This window comes from Cryptomeria japonica, chromosome 10, assembly GCF_030272615.1.
Source record: "Cryptomeria japonica chromosome 10, Sugi_1.0, whole genome shotgun sequence".
Taxonomy (NCBI): domain Eukaryota; kingdom Viridiplantae; phylum Streptophyta; class Pinopsida; order Cupressales; family Cupressaceae; genus Cryptomeria; species Cryptomeria japonica.
This window is the reverse complement of record NC_081414.1, coordinates 914,196,396-914,210,192: the sequence shown is the minus strand read 5'-3', so window position 1 is coordinate 914,210,192 and position 13,797 is coordinate 914,196,396. Positions and strand designations below refer to the sequence as shown.

At 34.2% G+C, this 13,797-nt stretch overlaps 2 protein-coding genes across 2 annotated transcripts; both read left to right on the top strand.

Moving 5' to 3' along the window:
- The first annotated feature begins 1,105 nt into the window (after positions 1 to 1,105).
- Positions 1,106 to 10,712, top strand: LOC131050601 (polygalacturonase-like). The gene is made up of 4 exons (XM_059212999.1): positions 1,106 to 1,169; positions 4,819 to 4,882; positions 10,156 to 10,384; positions 10,479 to 10,712. The coding sequence occupies exons 1-4, from the start codon at positions 1,106 to 1,108 to the stop codon at positions 10,710 to 10,712; spliced, it is 591 nt and encodes a 196-aa protein (XP_059068982.1).
- A 1,437-nt stretch (positions 10,713 to 12,149) lies between these two features.
- On the top strand, positions 12,150 to 12,875 carry LOC131859360 (senescence-associated carboxylesterase 101-like). The gene has a single exon (XM_059212998.1). The coding sequence runs from the start codon at positions 12,150 to 12,152 to the stop codon at positions 12,873 to 12,875; it is 726 nt and encodes a 241-aa protein (XP_059068981.1).
- The last annotated feature ends 922 nt before the right edge of the window (positions 12,876 to 13,797 follow it).

The following is a 13,797-nucleotide window of genomic DNA, read 5'->3' as shown; positions in this document are numbered from 1 at the left end:
ACTCACATACCTCAAAATTCTTTTAGCAACCTGCCAATGTGACTCATGTGGATCCTGCATGAACCGAGAGACGAGGCTCACAGCATACATAATATCAGGCCTACTAGTTGTGAGATACATGAGGCTACCAACCAAACTCCTATACTGAGTTGCATCAACCTTGGGACTAGCATCTACCTTGGTTAGTTTTTCAGCAAGTGCTACAGGGGTTGCAAATGCTTTGCATGCCACCATGTTAAACTTCTTTAATAAATCAGCTATATACTTGGATTGAGAAATAAATATACCTTCTAATTTTTGTTGTACTTCCACACCAAGAAAATAGTACATAAGTCTCAGATCTGACATTTCAAACTCTTGTTTCATTTCTGCTTGAAACTTCTCCATGAAAGCTTTTCTATTACCAATATAAATCAAATCATCAACATAGAGGCAAACTATAAGAATATCATTACCAATATTTTGGACATACAAGGTGGGTTCTAAGTGGATCCTATTGAATCCTTTCTTCATGAAATAACTATCAATCCTAGAATACCAGGCACAAGGAGCTTGCTTCAACCCATAAAGGGTTTTCTTCAACTTGTAGACTAAGTGTTCTTTTTCTGGAACTTCATAACCCATAGGTTGTTCCACATAAACTTCCTCATCTATGTAACCATTAAGGAATGTTGATTTCACATCCATCTAAAATATTGGCCACTGGTATTGTACTGCAATAGCCAATATAATCTTGACTGTGTCAAGTCAAGCCACAGGAGCAAAAGTTTCGGCATAATCCACTCCAGGAGTTTGTGCAAACCCTTTGGCAACTAGTCTTTCCTTATGGTGTTCTACTGAACCATCTACATGATATTTTACTTTGTAAATCCATTTCACACCAATCACCTGCTTACCTTTGGGAAGTGGAACTAATTCCCAAGTATTATTCTCATGAATGGAATTCATTTTATCATTCATAGCATTAACCCATATAGGTTCTTTCATTGCTTCTTCATACACAGAGGGTTCAACTTTAATTGTACTAAACAAAGCAAAATTAGCAATTGGATTTATATTGGTAGTCCTCTGATAAACATCAACCAAGCTTCGTACATTTCGTGGAATGGATGCCGGAGGTGACGGTGGAGGTGAATATTCACCTAAATTTGTGCTACTCGAAGAACTAGGTGAGCTTGGAGGACTGGAACTGGAGCTAGAACTTCCACTTGAGCTTGTGGAGAGAGGAGGAGGAACACTGTTATCTTCTATGTTTATGATTATTGATGGATTTTTTTGCACATCATCTTTCCATTGCCATACTCCCCCTTCATTAAAAATCACATCCCGGCTAACTATCCATTGCTTTGTCTCGGGATTATAGAATCTGTAGCCTTTAGTTGCAGTAGAGTAGCCCACAAAGATACAAAGTTGGTATTTGGCTTCCAAATTCTTTCACTTTTGATTTGGAATATGCACATATGCCAAGCATCCAAAGATGTGAAGATGAGTCACGGAAGGCTTGTGACCACTCCAGGCTTCCTTTGGAGTCAGATTTTGAACTGCTTTCGTGGGACTACGGTTGAGAAAATATACTGTAGTGGCAACTGCTTCTCCCCAAAAACTATTTGGAAGATTTTTTGTCTGCAACATGCTCCGTGCCATTTCCATAATGGTACGGTTCTTTCTTTTAGCAAGACCATTTTGCTGAGGTGTATAAGCGGTAGTAAGCTGTCTTTGCATGCCATTCTTAGCACAAAAATTAGCAAACTCATTAGAAGTAAACTCTCCCCCTCTATCTATTCTAATTATCTCGACACGATACCCACTTTGTTTCTTAGCCAGTGCTTTAAAATTCTTGAAGCATGCAAAGGCTTCATATTTTTGCTTCAAACAATAAAACCAAGTGTGGCGAGAGTAATCATCAATGAATATCAAAAAATAAAGGTTCTTACCCAATGATGACACTTGCATATCACCACAGATGTCAGCATGCACAAGCTCTAGAGGAGATTTGGCTCTCCAAGATTTTCCCACCGGAAAACTGTCTCTGTGATGCTTGCCAAGTGCACACCCTGAACAAACGTTTTCTTTTGCCTTGATTGGAGGAAGACCTCACACCATATTTTTCTTATTCAACAAAGTTAGCCCTTGAAAATTTAGATGACCATAGCATTGATTCCATAACCATGAATCATCTATGGTTGATTTTAGTGCATGCAACTTACTAGAAACCAATTTGAGAGGAAACAATCTATTCTCTATCATATAAGTCTTTGCTACAAGATGATGATTATTAGATTTATCAAAAATTTCACAGCAGCTATCTTCAAATACAACTTTATAGTTCTTTTCTAGAAGTTGTCCTATACTCAAAAGACTATGCTGTAATTCTGGCACAAAGAAAGTATTATGGATATTTGTAGTGTCTCCTTGCTTAGTCTTGACTGCAAGGGTACCTTTTCCCATTACATCAACCTCCTTATCATCTCCAAATTTAACTTTACTCCTCATTGAATCATCTAATTTGACAAAGAAATCAGATTTACCTGTCATGTGATTTGAACAACCACTGTCCAAGAACCACACATCCTCTTGGGGTTCTTTCGCTAAATTGCATGCAAAGAATGTAGAATTCTTTTCATTAGAAGATTCTTCTGCATAACTAGCTCTTGACTTATTCAAGTCAGATTTCTTCTTCCTACACTCAGATTCATAGTGCCCATATTGTTCACAATATCTGCAATGAATACTCCTTCTATCAACAGAACTTCATCCTCTTCCTCTATTATTTCCTCTTCCTCTTCCTCTACCTCTTCCTCTGTTATTTCCAGAAGATTCACCTTGAAATTTAGCAGTATGAGAGGGAGGAGATTTGGATTTTTCCTCAATATTCATAGAAGACTGGAAAGCTTGAACAAAAATCTCCATAGAACGCTGCATGCGCTCTTCATGAGACTGCAAAGAACCAATTAATTCTGCAACTTTGAAAGTAGTTAGATCTTTACTTTCTTCAATAGCAATTACTACTGGATCAAATTTAGGAGGAAGAGACCTCAAAAAAATTTCTACAATTTTATGATCTGATATAGTTTCACCTTGAGTCCTAAGCTGATTCATTATACCTTGAGTCCTAGTAATAAATTCATGAATGGACTCAGATTCTTTCATCCTCAAATTTTCAAATTCTCTTCAAAAAGTTTGAAGTCTTACCAATTTGATTTTATCTGTACCTTGGTATGTAGTTTGTAGAGTCTCCCATGCATCCTTTGATTTTGTCAGACTGGCAATTCGAGGAAAAATTAATACATCCAAGGCAAATTGAATGGTGAAAAGAGCTTTGTTATCCTTCTTTCTATCTTCTTAGCTGATTTTTTTGTTGAGGTGTCCATGTCTTGAATGCATTCTGATCAACAGGTTTTGTGTATCCACCTTCCACAAATTCCCAAAGATCTTGGGATAAAATTAGGGTCTTCATCTTGATACTCCAATAATCATAGTTTTCTCCAGTAAACAATGGAAGCTGAAATGCTAAATCTTTTCCATTAGCCATCTGAAGATAACTGTTGTTCCAACCTGGAATCTGCACAATCAGAATTCTTGCAACCTGCTCTAATACCAAATGAAAGATTGTTAAAATATTCAAAATACAGTGACAAACTGAAAGAGAATTAACACAAAAAAAACTCTCACCAAAATTACAATAATAGTAATTGCCTTATAGACAATCATTTTCCTAAGAATAGAAAAACCAAAAACTTAAAACAATAAAACAATAAAACTAAAAAAATTGTTTTATATCTAAAACTATAAAACTTATTCTATCCTATCTTAGCAATAAGATTGTTGATTAACAAAAACAAATAAAACAAGAAAGTTGTTTTATTTCCTCCAACGATCAACTCCAATGCATCATTCATCGTTATCTTCAATAAAGAGCAAAAATTATTGGCTGCAGTTGAAGGTAGAGGAATTTTAGATGGTCGAGGAGCTTCTTGGTGGACAAAGATGAATGAAAAGGTATCAACGATGGGAATTCAAATGCAACATATTCTTTAATATAATTAATTCTAGAGACTTGAGAGTTTTCATAATATATGAAAAGAATCTCTTTATTCAAATACAAGTAATGATATAGAAGGTCTGTGAATGACAACCCAAACATATCACCTAATTGACAAAACTAAACTAAATTCATAATAAAAACCTACTTTAGTATTACATTTTTAGCTTTTATTAGTCATTTTATTCGCCCAAGGATTCTTGCATTGTCATAGCTTTTAAAATTGATCTTGAATATGTCATTTTCTTTGGCTGACTATGATTTTATATATTTTGTATTTGCAGAAGACAAATCAGAATGGACACATGGTGCTACTTTTATCTCTCTAGTACTATTGATTATTTAAAAAATCTACACCACCTCATTTGGAACAAATTAAATTATTATTAGATTTTATAATATTTGATGAATTTGTTCTCCTTGGTAAACAGACATTGAGATTTACAAGGACCACGAATACCATAGTAAAAAAGATCACCTCAATCAACAACAAGCAGTTTCATGTAGACTTCAATAGCTACAATAATGTTGAGGTTTAAGGTGTGACTATTAAGGCTCTGGGTGGCAGTCCCAATATTGATGGAATTCACGTGGGACAGTCTTCCAATGTTAAAATTTGAGACATTATTGTAGGAACAGGTGACTTTTGTTAATTCATATGATGAATGATTTTTAGGTGATGGATAATGAACATATTGATGAATGAAATTGATTTTAATCAAATATTTATTTGTGGGAGGAGTTCTTAATAAAGTAGCTTTATTATTTATTTTCAGGAGACGACTGTATTTCTATTGGGCCAAGATCATTCAATGTTGATATTGAAGGAGTTACATGTGGGCAATGAAATGGGCAGAGGCATTTAAGAGACATAACAGATGTTACACAAGTGTACTGCTGTACATGAAGCAAACATGTATTTTTTATTGCTTACAAGAATGGGTTACATCGCCTTTATTTATAGAGGTCTGCAGAGAATGATCTAGAATCACTGCCATAGGAGATCTTTCTAGATTTGCCATTAATGTTGGGTGGTGGTGGAAGCAACTAGACTATCTAAATACCATCTAGATGATGGTAGAAATTACTAGACTATTCTAACACTCCCCCCTAATTTCTACTAATTACATTGCTATTTACACAATATTCAATTTTTTCTCTTAAATATTCAAACTGTTCTTGTGCTAATGCCTTTGTGAATATGTCTACCAATTGTTCTTTAGATCTACAATACTTCAAGTTGATTTCTCCATTATTAACCAATTCTAAGATGAAGTGGTACCTCCTATCAATGTGCTTGCTTCTTTTGTGAAAGACATGATTTTTTGATAGTGCAATTGTTGACTTATTATCACGGTAGATTGTTGTTGACTCCTTTTTATTATGCTTTAAGTCCATCAAGATCCTTCACATCCATACTGTTTGACACGTCCTTGATGTTCCTGCTACATATTCTTCTTTGGCGGATGAAATAGTCACTATAGGTTGTTTTTTTTATGCCCATGCAACAACTCCTATTCCAAGGTGAAATGCATAACCTAAAGTACTCTTTCGATCATCAATGCTCCTTGCAAAATTGCTATCTGTATATCCTATCAATTCAAAATTATTTGTTGTGGAATACAATATCCCATAGTCTATTGTCCCTGTGATATACCTCAATATTTTCTTTCCAACTTGTCAATGCAAATTCTTACGTGTATCTATAAATCTAGATATCAAAATGACTCCATATATAATATCTGGCCTAGTTGTAGTGAGATACATCAAGCTTCCAACAAGTCTTCTAAATATGGTTGAATCAATTTTGTAGTGAGATACATCAAGCTTCCAACAAGTCTTCTAAATATGGTTGAATCAATTTTGTACTCTTTATCTTCTTTGCTAAGCTTTGTCCCTATTGCTATAGGGACAAAGCTTAGCAATTTATCATTCTAAACTTCTTCAATACATCCTTTGCATAATTTGTTTGACAAATTAAAATCCCTTTATTATTTTGTATACCTTCAATTTCAAGAAAATTTCTCATTAATCCCAAATTTGTCATCTCAGATTCCTTTATCATTTCTATTTTAAACTCATTAGTAGATAAACCTCTAGTAAAGATCAAATCATCAACATATAAACAAACAATTAGAATCTGACCTTGTTTGTTGTCCTTCATGTATAGTGTAGGATCACAACTGCTTCTATTGAATCCATTATTCATCATGTATGTATCAATCTGACTATACCATGCTCTAGGTGCTTGCTTTAGTCCATAGAGTGTCTTTTTCAACCTGCACACCTTATCTTCTTGCCCATTTTTCTCATATCTTGGTGGTTATTGTGCATAAACTTCTTCTTCTAGAAAACCATTTAAGAAAGTTGATTTGACATCCATTTGGTAAACCTTCCACTTGTTTTGAGCTGCTATAGCTAATACCATTCCAACTATATCAAGTCTTGCGATGGGTGCAAATGTTTCATTATAATCTAGTCCATATTGTTGTGTAATTCCCTTGGCTACTAACCTTGCCTTGTGCTTTTCTATATCTCCATTTGCATTAAATTTAGTCTTGTAAACCCATTTTACTCCTATGCATTATTTTCCCTTTGGAAAATCTACTAATTCCCATGTGTCATTCTTTTCTATTGATTCTATTTCTTCATTCATTGCTTTAACCCAACATTCTCTTTAATTGCATCTTTAAAATATGTACGATTGTGAGTAAATAAAGCAAAGTTTGATTGCAAATCTATTCCATCTCCTTGATCATAAATTTCTTGTAGACTTCTAGTTTTCTTATTTCTATTTCTTGATCTTAATGATGCAAGCGTAGGATTAGGGTCATTACTTACTTGTGAATTAGGAGAGGAATGAGTTGAAGATTCATCTTGTTCAAGATCCCTTCTGAGTTTTTACCTTGTGGTTTGCTTGACGAAGTTTCTTCTTGTTCATGCAATTGATCTCCTTGGCTTCCTTGTTCTTTTCCTTCCTCTTCATCATAAGGTATTGCTATAGTACCTATGATTGCTTTGTCTATACTTCCATCCTAGGCTTCTTCTTCTTTAAAAACAACATCTCTACTAATGATAACCTTCCTAGTGATGGGATTAAACAACTTATACGCTTTGGATTGTTCACAATACCCAATAAATATGCATTTCTCACCTCTATCATCAAGCTTACTTCTTATTTCCTTAGGCACATGTGCAAATGCAACACATCCAAAAATTCTAAAATGAGATACACAATGAGACTTACCACTCCATTCTTGTCGTGGAACCTTGTCTTTTACATTTTTTGTTGGACTCTTATCTAAGATATATACTGCATAAGCTACTATTTCAGCCCAATATTCATTTGGTAAGTTCTTTCCCTTCAACACACTCCTTGCCATTTCCATTATTGTTCTATTTTTTCTTTCTGCAACACCATTTTGTTGAAGTGTGTAACTCATAGTGAATTGTTTCTTTATTCCATGATACTTGCAATAATCTAAGAACTCATTTGATTTGTATTCTCCACATCTATCTGATCTCAATACCTTGGTGGCTAGGCCACTTTTCTTCTCAACTAATGCTCTAAACTCTTTGAATTTTCCAAATGCTTCTGATTTGTACTTAAGGAAATAAACCCATAGTTTTCTACTAAAATCATCAATAAAAGTTAAAAAATAAATACTCCCACCTAATGATGGTGTTTGTATTGCACCACATATATCTGTATGCACAATCTCTAGAGGTTTCCATGCTTTATATGACATCCCTTTTGGAAATTTATCTCTATGTTGTTTAGCCAAAATATAACTATTACATGAATTTAGTGGCTCTTTAATTGGGGGTAATCATCTTACCATTTTCTTTTGCTGCAATAAAGATGATCCTTTGAAGTTAAGATGACCATACCTTAAATGCCATACCCATGCTTGATCCAAACAAGTTGCCTTGAAATTCACTTCAGCTTCTCCAACCTTTTCACTCTTCATTCGAAGTGGATACATCCTATTCCTTGTCATTTCAATCCTTTCAATTATCATGTTACTAGGAGATTTATCAAATATAGTACACACATTATTCTCAAAGATAACCTTATAACCTTTTTGAACAAGTTGACCCACACTTATGAGATTATGTTTCAAACCTAGTACATAATAAACATCAGGAATAGTCCTCTTACCAAAATTTGTCATCACATTTATTACACCTTTTCCCATTACTTCCATGGTGTCATTATTACCTAATTTCACTTCTGATTTAATTGAGTTATCCAAGTAATCAAATAAATCTCTATTTCTTGTCATGTGATTGCTACACCTGCTATCTAGAAACCAAGAATCACTTGGACTTTCTTGTGCTATATGACATGTAATAAACAATGTTTCTCAACTATTTTCAGAAAAATTTGCATTTTGCTTTCCTATCTCAACTTGTTTCTTTTGACATTCACTAGAAAAGTGTCCATACTTCTTGCAGTAGTAACATTGAATATAGGATTTATCATACCTTTGTGATTATTGATTATTGCTACGTCCTCTTGTGTTGATACTTTGATTTCTCCTTCCTCCTAGTTCAGGACTTCTTCTTTCCTCTCTTTGAAAATTGCCTCTTCCTCTTACTCTAAATCTTGAATTTCCTCTTCCTTTGCCTCTGTCAAATGTCATCTGTGACTTGAAGGCATTCTCTAATGAAGAATTCCTATTCTTGTTCAACCTGTATTCATGATTGTAAAATGATCCAAACAACTCATCTATAGGCAATTTTGACAAGCCTTTAGATTCTTCAATTGCAACCACAATAGTATCAAACTTGCTAGGCAAACTTCTAAGAATTTTTTGTACAACTTTTTGATCTGTTAGCTCATTACCATTTAATCTAATTTGATTAACCACATTCATAACTTGAACTGAAAATTGTTCTACTGAATCAAATTCTTTCATTTGAAGATTTTCAAAATCCCTTCTAAGTGCTTGCAACTTTGCTACTTTAACCTTACTTGTTCCTTGGTATGTTGTCTCTAATATTTCTCATGCTTTCTTGGCTGAAGTAACTCCACTAATTCTAGCAAGAACAGTATCATCCATACCTTGTTGAATAATTTGTAAGGCCCTTATGTCCTTCTTCCTATTCTCCTTAAGCTTATTCTTTTCATTTAGGGTTAATGGTGCCTCATTTTGTGGTTCTACAAACCCTTTCTCTACTATATCCAACAATTTTTGAGAACGAAATAATGTCTTCACTCTTATTGCCCAAGTATCATAATTCTTTCCTGTAAACACTGGAATCAGAGGTTGCATATAATTCATACTTATACCATGATTGTACTTTATGCTTCAACAACTCTTCTTCTTCTTCAGATATATGACTAATCTCCTCCTTGTTTGGCTGCGGCCTCTTTCACTTTTTCGGCACCCTTTCTGTTGATGATGATGGCAATCCGTCCTCATATCTGTATTTCCAGTGGTCTCTTCAATCGGCTTCTACTTAAGACAACTTGGTCTTCCTCAGATTTTGTCAACGATCTTTGTCTTTTACTGCTTTAAACTGCTGCAATTTTTGTTGCCTGGGCAAAGTGCTTAGCTTTCCTTGGTCTGCAGTTCCTTTGCTGGCTATGTCTTCCCTTTTTTAGAGTTCTTACTTTTCTTGCTTCCTCGAACCTCCAATCTGCAATCTCTTTATGTTTTTCCACCAAATAGTCTTTTCTCCTACAGGCTGCAATAAATGCTGGCTCTGATACCACTATGAAGTGGGCAGAGGCATTTAAGAGACATAATAGATGTTACGCAAGTGTACAGCTGTACATGAAGCAAACATGTATTTTTTGTTGCTTACAAGAATGGGTTACATCGCCTCTATTTATAGAGGTCTGCAGAGAATGATCTAGAATCACTGCCATTGGAGAGCTTTCTGGATTTGCCATTAATGTTGGACGGTGGTGGAAGCAACTAAACTATCTAGAAACCATCTAGATGATGGTAGAAATTACTAGACTATTCTAACAGGCAGGGCATGGAATCTGGTGATAATAGGTAGCATTCATAAATATACGCTTTTTATTTTCATGAATTCATATCTTAGAAAACAATACTGGGTACTGATAGAATTTTGGTTTTGTGTTGTATATAATGAAGTATTGGAAGTCTTGGTGAAGATATCGCCCTTGCTGCTGTAAAGAACATAACAGTAAGTGGAGTTTCTGGAGTTTCTTTTCAAGAAACACACAATGGCGTAAGGATCAAAACCAGTAAGGGAAGGAATAGTTGTGCAACTGGTATAACATTCCAAAATGTAAAACTGGACAACGTACGAAATCTTGTTCTAATTGACCAATATTATTCTCCATATGGAATTCCTACAAAGGTATATATTTTCTCATGTTACTACAGAATAAGCTTCAACAGTAGTAGTTAATGATGGGAGTAATTTTGTTTCTGTTGTTATTATATGTTTGCAGGGAAATTCTGGTGTGAAGATCAGAGACGTGCTATACAAGAAAATAACTGGAACATCGGCTACAAATGTTGCAATCGCTTTTGAATGCAGCCAAATTGTGCCTTGTCAAGAAATCAAAGTAGAACATATAAACTTGAGGTATAACGATGGAAAAGAAGATGCTCAATTTTTATGTAAGAATGCACACATGACTACAGTTGATGCTAGTGCTGTAAACCCATCCCCATGCCTCTAATATTAGCTATTTCAGAGTCAATGACCATAAGAGGATGTAATAGAATAGGATTTAGGTAAGAGCAACACTTACATTATTGTGTACAGTTTTTTCATATTTTACATTAATAAAGACTTTTCTTAGAGGAATTGATTTTCGTATATGGGTTTGTCATTTGATATTTAAGTAGAATGATCTATTTGATCACATAAATAAGATGATTTAATTCATTTTGATTAAATTAACATGAGATAGATTCTTAATTTTAAAAATCTTACTAAAATTCGTACAAAATGAATACCATGTATTTATGAATGTCTAGATTCATATGAAAATCAATTTATAAGAAATGAACATTAATTGTAGCTTAAATTATTCTTTTAATATAATATTTCAATTTTATTTTGTTTTAAGTATATTAGTTTAGAGTTTCATTGATTTCAAAGTAAAATTATTACCAAACACGTGAATAGCTTTAATGTTAGATAACATTGTAGTAAATAGGTTAAAGTTTAAATTAATGTTACATTGATATTCTCATTATTTTGGTTTTTACAGACTGATTTCTTTGATTGTGATTTTAAATGTAATATTTATTTGTAGTTTAAAGTTTAATTATGCTATATAATATTATTGTAAATAGGTTAAAATTTAAATTAATATTACATTGATATTCTCATTATTTTAAAGTCTTATGATTGGCAGTTGACAACTTAAGCAATCACAATCTTTGTAATTCAAGATATAACTTTTTTTAATAGAATTTTTTTTTTTATTCATATATTATTCTATTAGGGTTTTTCATTTGTTCATATTTACCATTTGAGAAATAAAGCTCTAAACTAAGAAGAACAAATCTTAAGTAAACTTTTTCCTTATTTCAATACCATTATGTTCCACATGGTATATTACCATCTATGTTTCCAATATTTTCTAATAAGTTAAAGCAAATGGAAAATATACTAATTGGAGAACACGCAACAAAATTATAAGGTATTTTAGTTTCATAAATTGCATACCTCCACAATTTCACAGTACACAAAACCTCTTGATCTTGGCAAAATCTCACAAAACCTTCTGTGACTTTGGCCGCATCATCCCAACCATTGACATTCGTCACAACATAAAGGATAGTAATTTATCATATCTCGTACTGGCAACTATTATTATGGATGTATGCAAAATGTGAAGGCATCGACAAAGCATTTGAACCATCTGACGAAATGTCTCAAAGAAATAGGAAACCCATGGAATAGGATGACACGTTTGTTGAAGAGTTTTTAGAAACTTTAAAGTATATGCAATTAGCAAATATAAAGCCAAATTTCCCACGCCTTTGCTAATTACTTGCCTACACAAAATGGGAGCTTCGAACCAGGTTAAGGACGACGCATCAGATTTTGTAAGATGCTGGAGTTAGAAATGCATGCAAACCGTCGAAACAAAAAAAAATAAAAAATGACTCGTGTGAAGAACATGGAACATATTATGAAGATTGAAAAACTAAATTACCAGTTGAGCAAGAACCAAAGCTATATGGTTGTGCTGGAATGGTACAAAGTGACGTGTAAGGCCGATGGCTCTGGTTACTATGATGTTGTAAAATCTCCAGGTGAGCGTGACAAGAAAGATTTTCCTGCAAATATGATTAGAATAACTCTGGAAATGTACTGGGATGACATTATTGAGAAGGTGAAGAATCATGTTTTAGCTAGTGGATTTCAATTTCAAAATAAATGGATCAATGTTGGCACTGCATACAAAAGACTTGTAGAGCCATTGGACATTGCAGACTACTATCGCCTCCACAAAGATCATGGAAGCTATCTGTCAAACGTAACCAGACCAAACCGTCACAAAGTTCTGGAAAAATGGCTTAATGTAAAAGATCAAACTTGCATTAATGGAGTTACAAAAGTTAGAAATGCTCGCATAAAATTTGCATCATTAACTGAGGACTCCTGTTTTTGGGCTCATATAGAAGAGGCTTGTAAAGTGTTAAAAGTTCTCCAACAGGAGCAAGACAAACGGCAAGCCATGAACACCCAACTGAAAGAAAGCCTTGAAAAGTTTGAAGATTATGTATGGAAGATGATCAAAGATCGCGGCATCTTTGTAGAGGTTTTCTTGGAGGGGAGTAGCTTAATGAAATGGAGGCAACAATACACACATCTTCAATTTTAATCAAAGCATTATTTGTTCGAATTCATGGAAAATGAGGGTTGGAATTTGCAAGTTTAGATGAAAGATCCTTTTCTTATTTTAATCTTGAGAAAGTTAACTTGTATTTCCACTTGATTGTTGAAGTCTTTTTTTGTGGGCGAGCTGCATACAAGTTACTGAAATGGGCTGTAACTATCCTCTATACAAAAATACGCTAAGACATCTAACATGCAAATCACCATGACATCCATCATATAAATGGCGTCGCTGGAACGGCTGATGGCAGCGCCATTGGAGGAATTTTTAAAAAGTTTCATTCCCATCCAAATAATTCAAAATATCTAAACAATGGATGCTTTTTCATTTGCCATTGGAGGTGCACCCATTCTTGCGTGCAGAATGAGAAGCAAAAACATCTTGTGGATTGTCCTACGAAGTGCCTCAACAAAATATCACCTTGCCATGGTATAAAGGTATTGAAGGTTTAACGCCTAGTAAACAGTGTGCAATCTCCATTCTCCTCACCGCTGGGTTATTTAACGCCATGTAAAGTACAAGGAGTTGAATGCATAAACAATGCATGCCAAGTGTTTGATATAATACCACGTAAAATGCCATTAGTTGAAAGTTAAAACCAGCAAGTGAACTGTTCGAGAGAATACCATGTGAAATGCCACGAGTGGAAGGTTACAAAACCAATCAGGATATTCATCAAACCGCAGCAACAAATATTCTTGCAAAATGTTGGATACGGCATATGAACTGTTTGACAGAATGTCGTAAAAGATGTCTTGTGGATGCGATGATAGCAACGTATGCACAAATTGAATTTGTCAGAAAATCTTAAGGAACTCTTAAGAAATTGCCTCAACTTTGTCAGTAGCATCCTATGGAATTCAAATTGGGCATGGAAATCCATCGACCCGCATGGGATATTTTACTG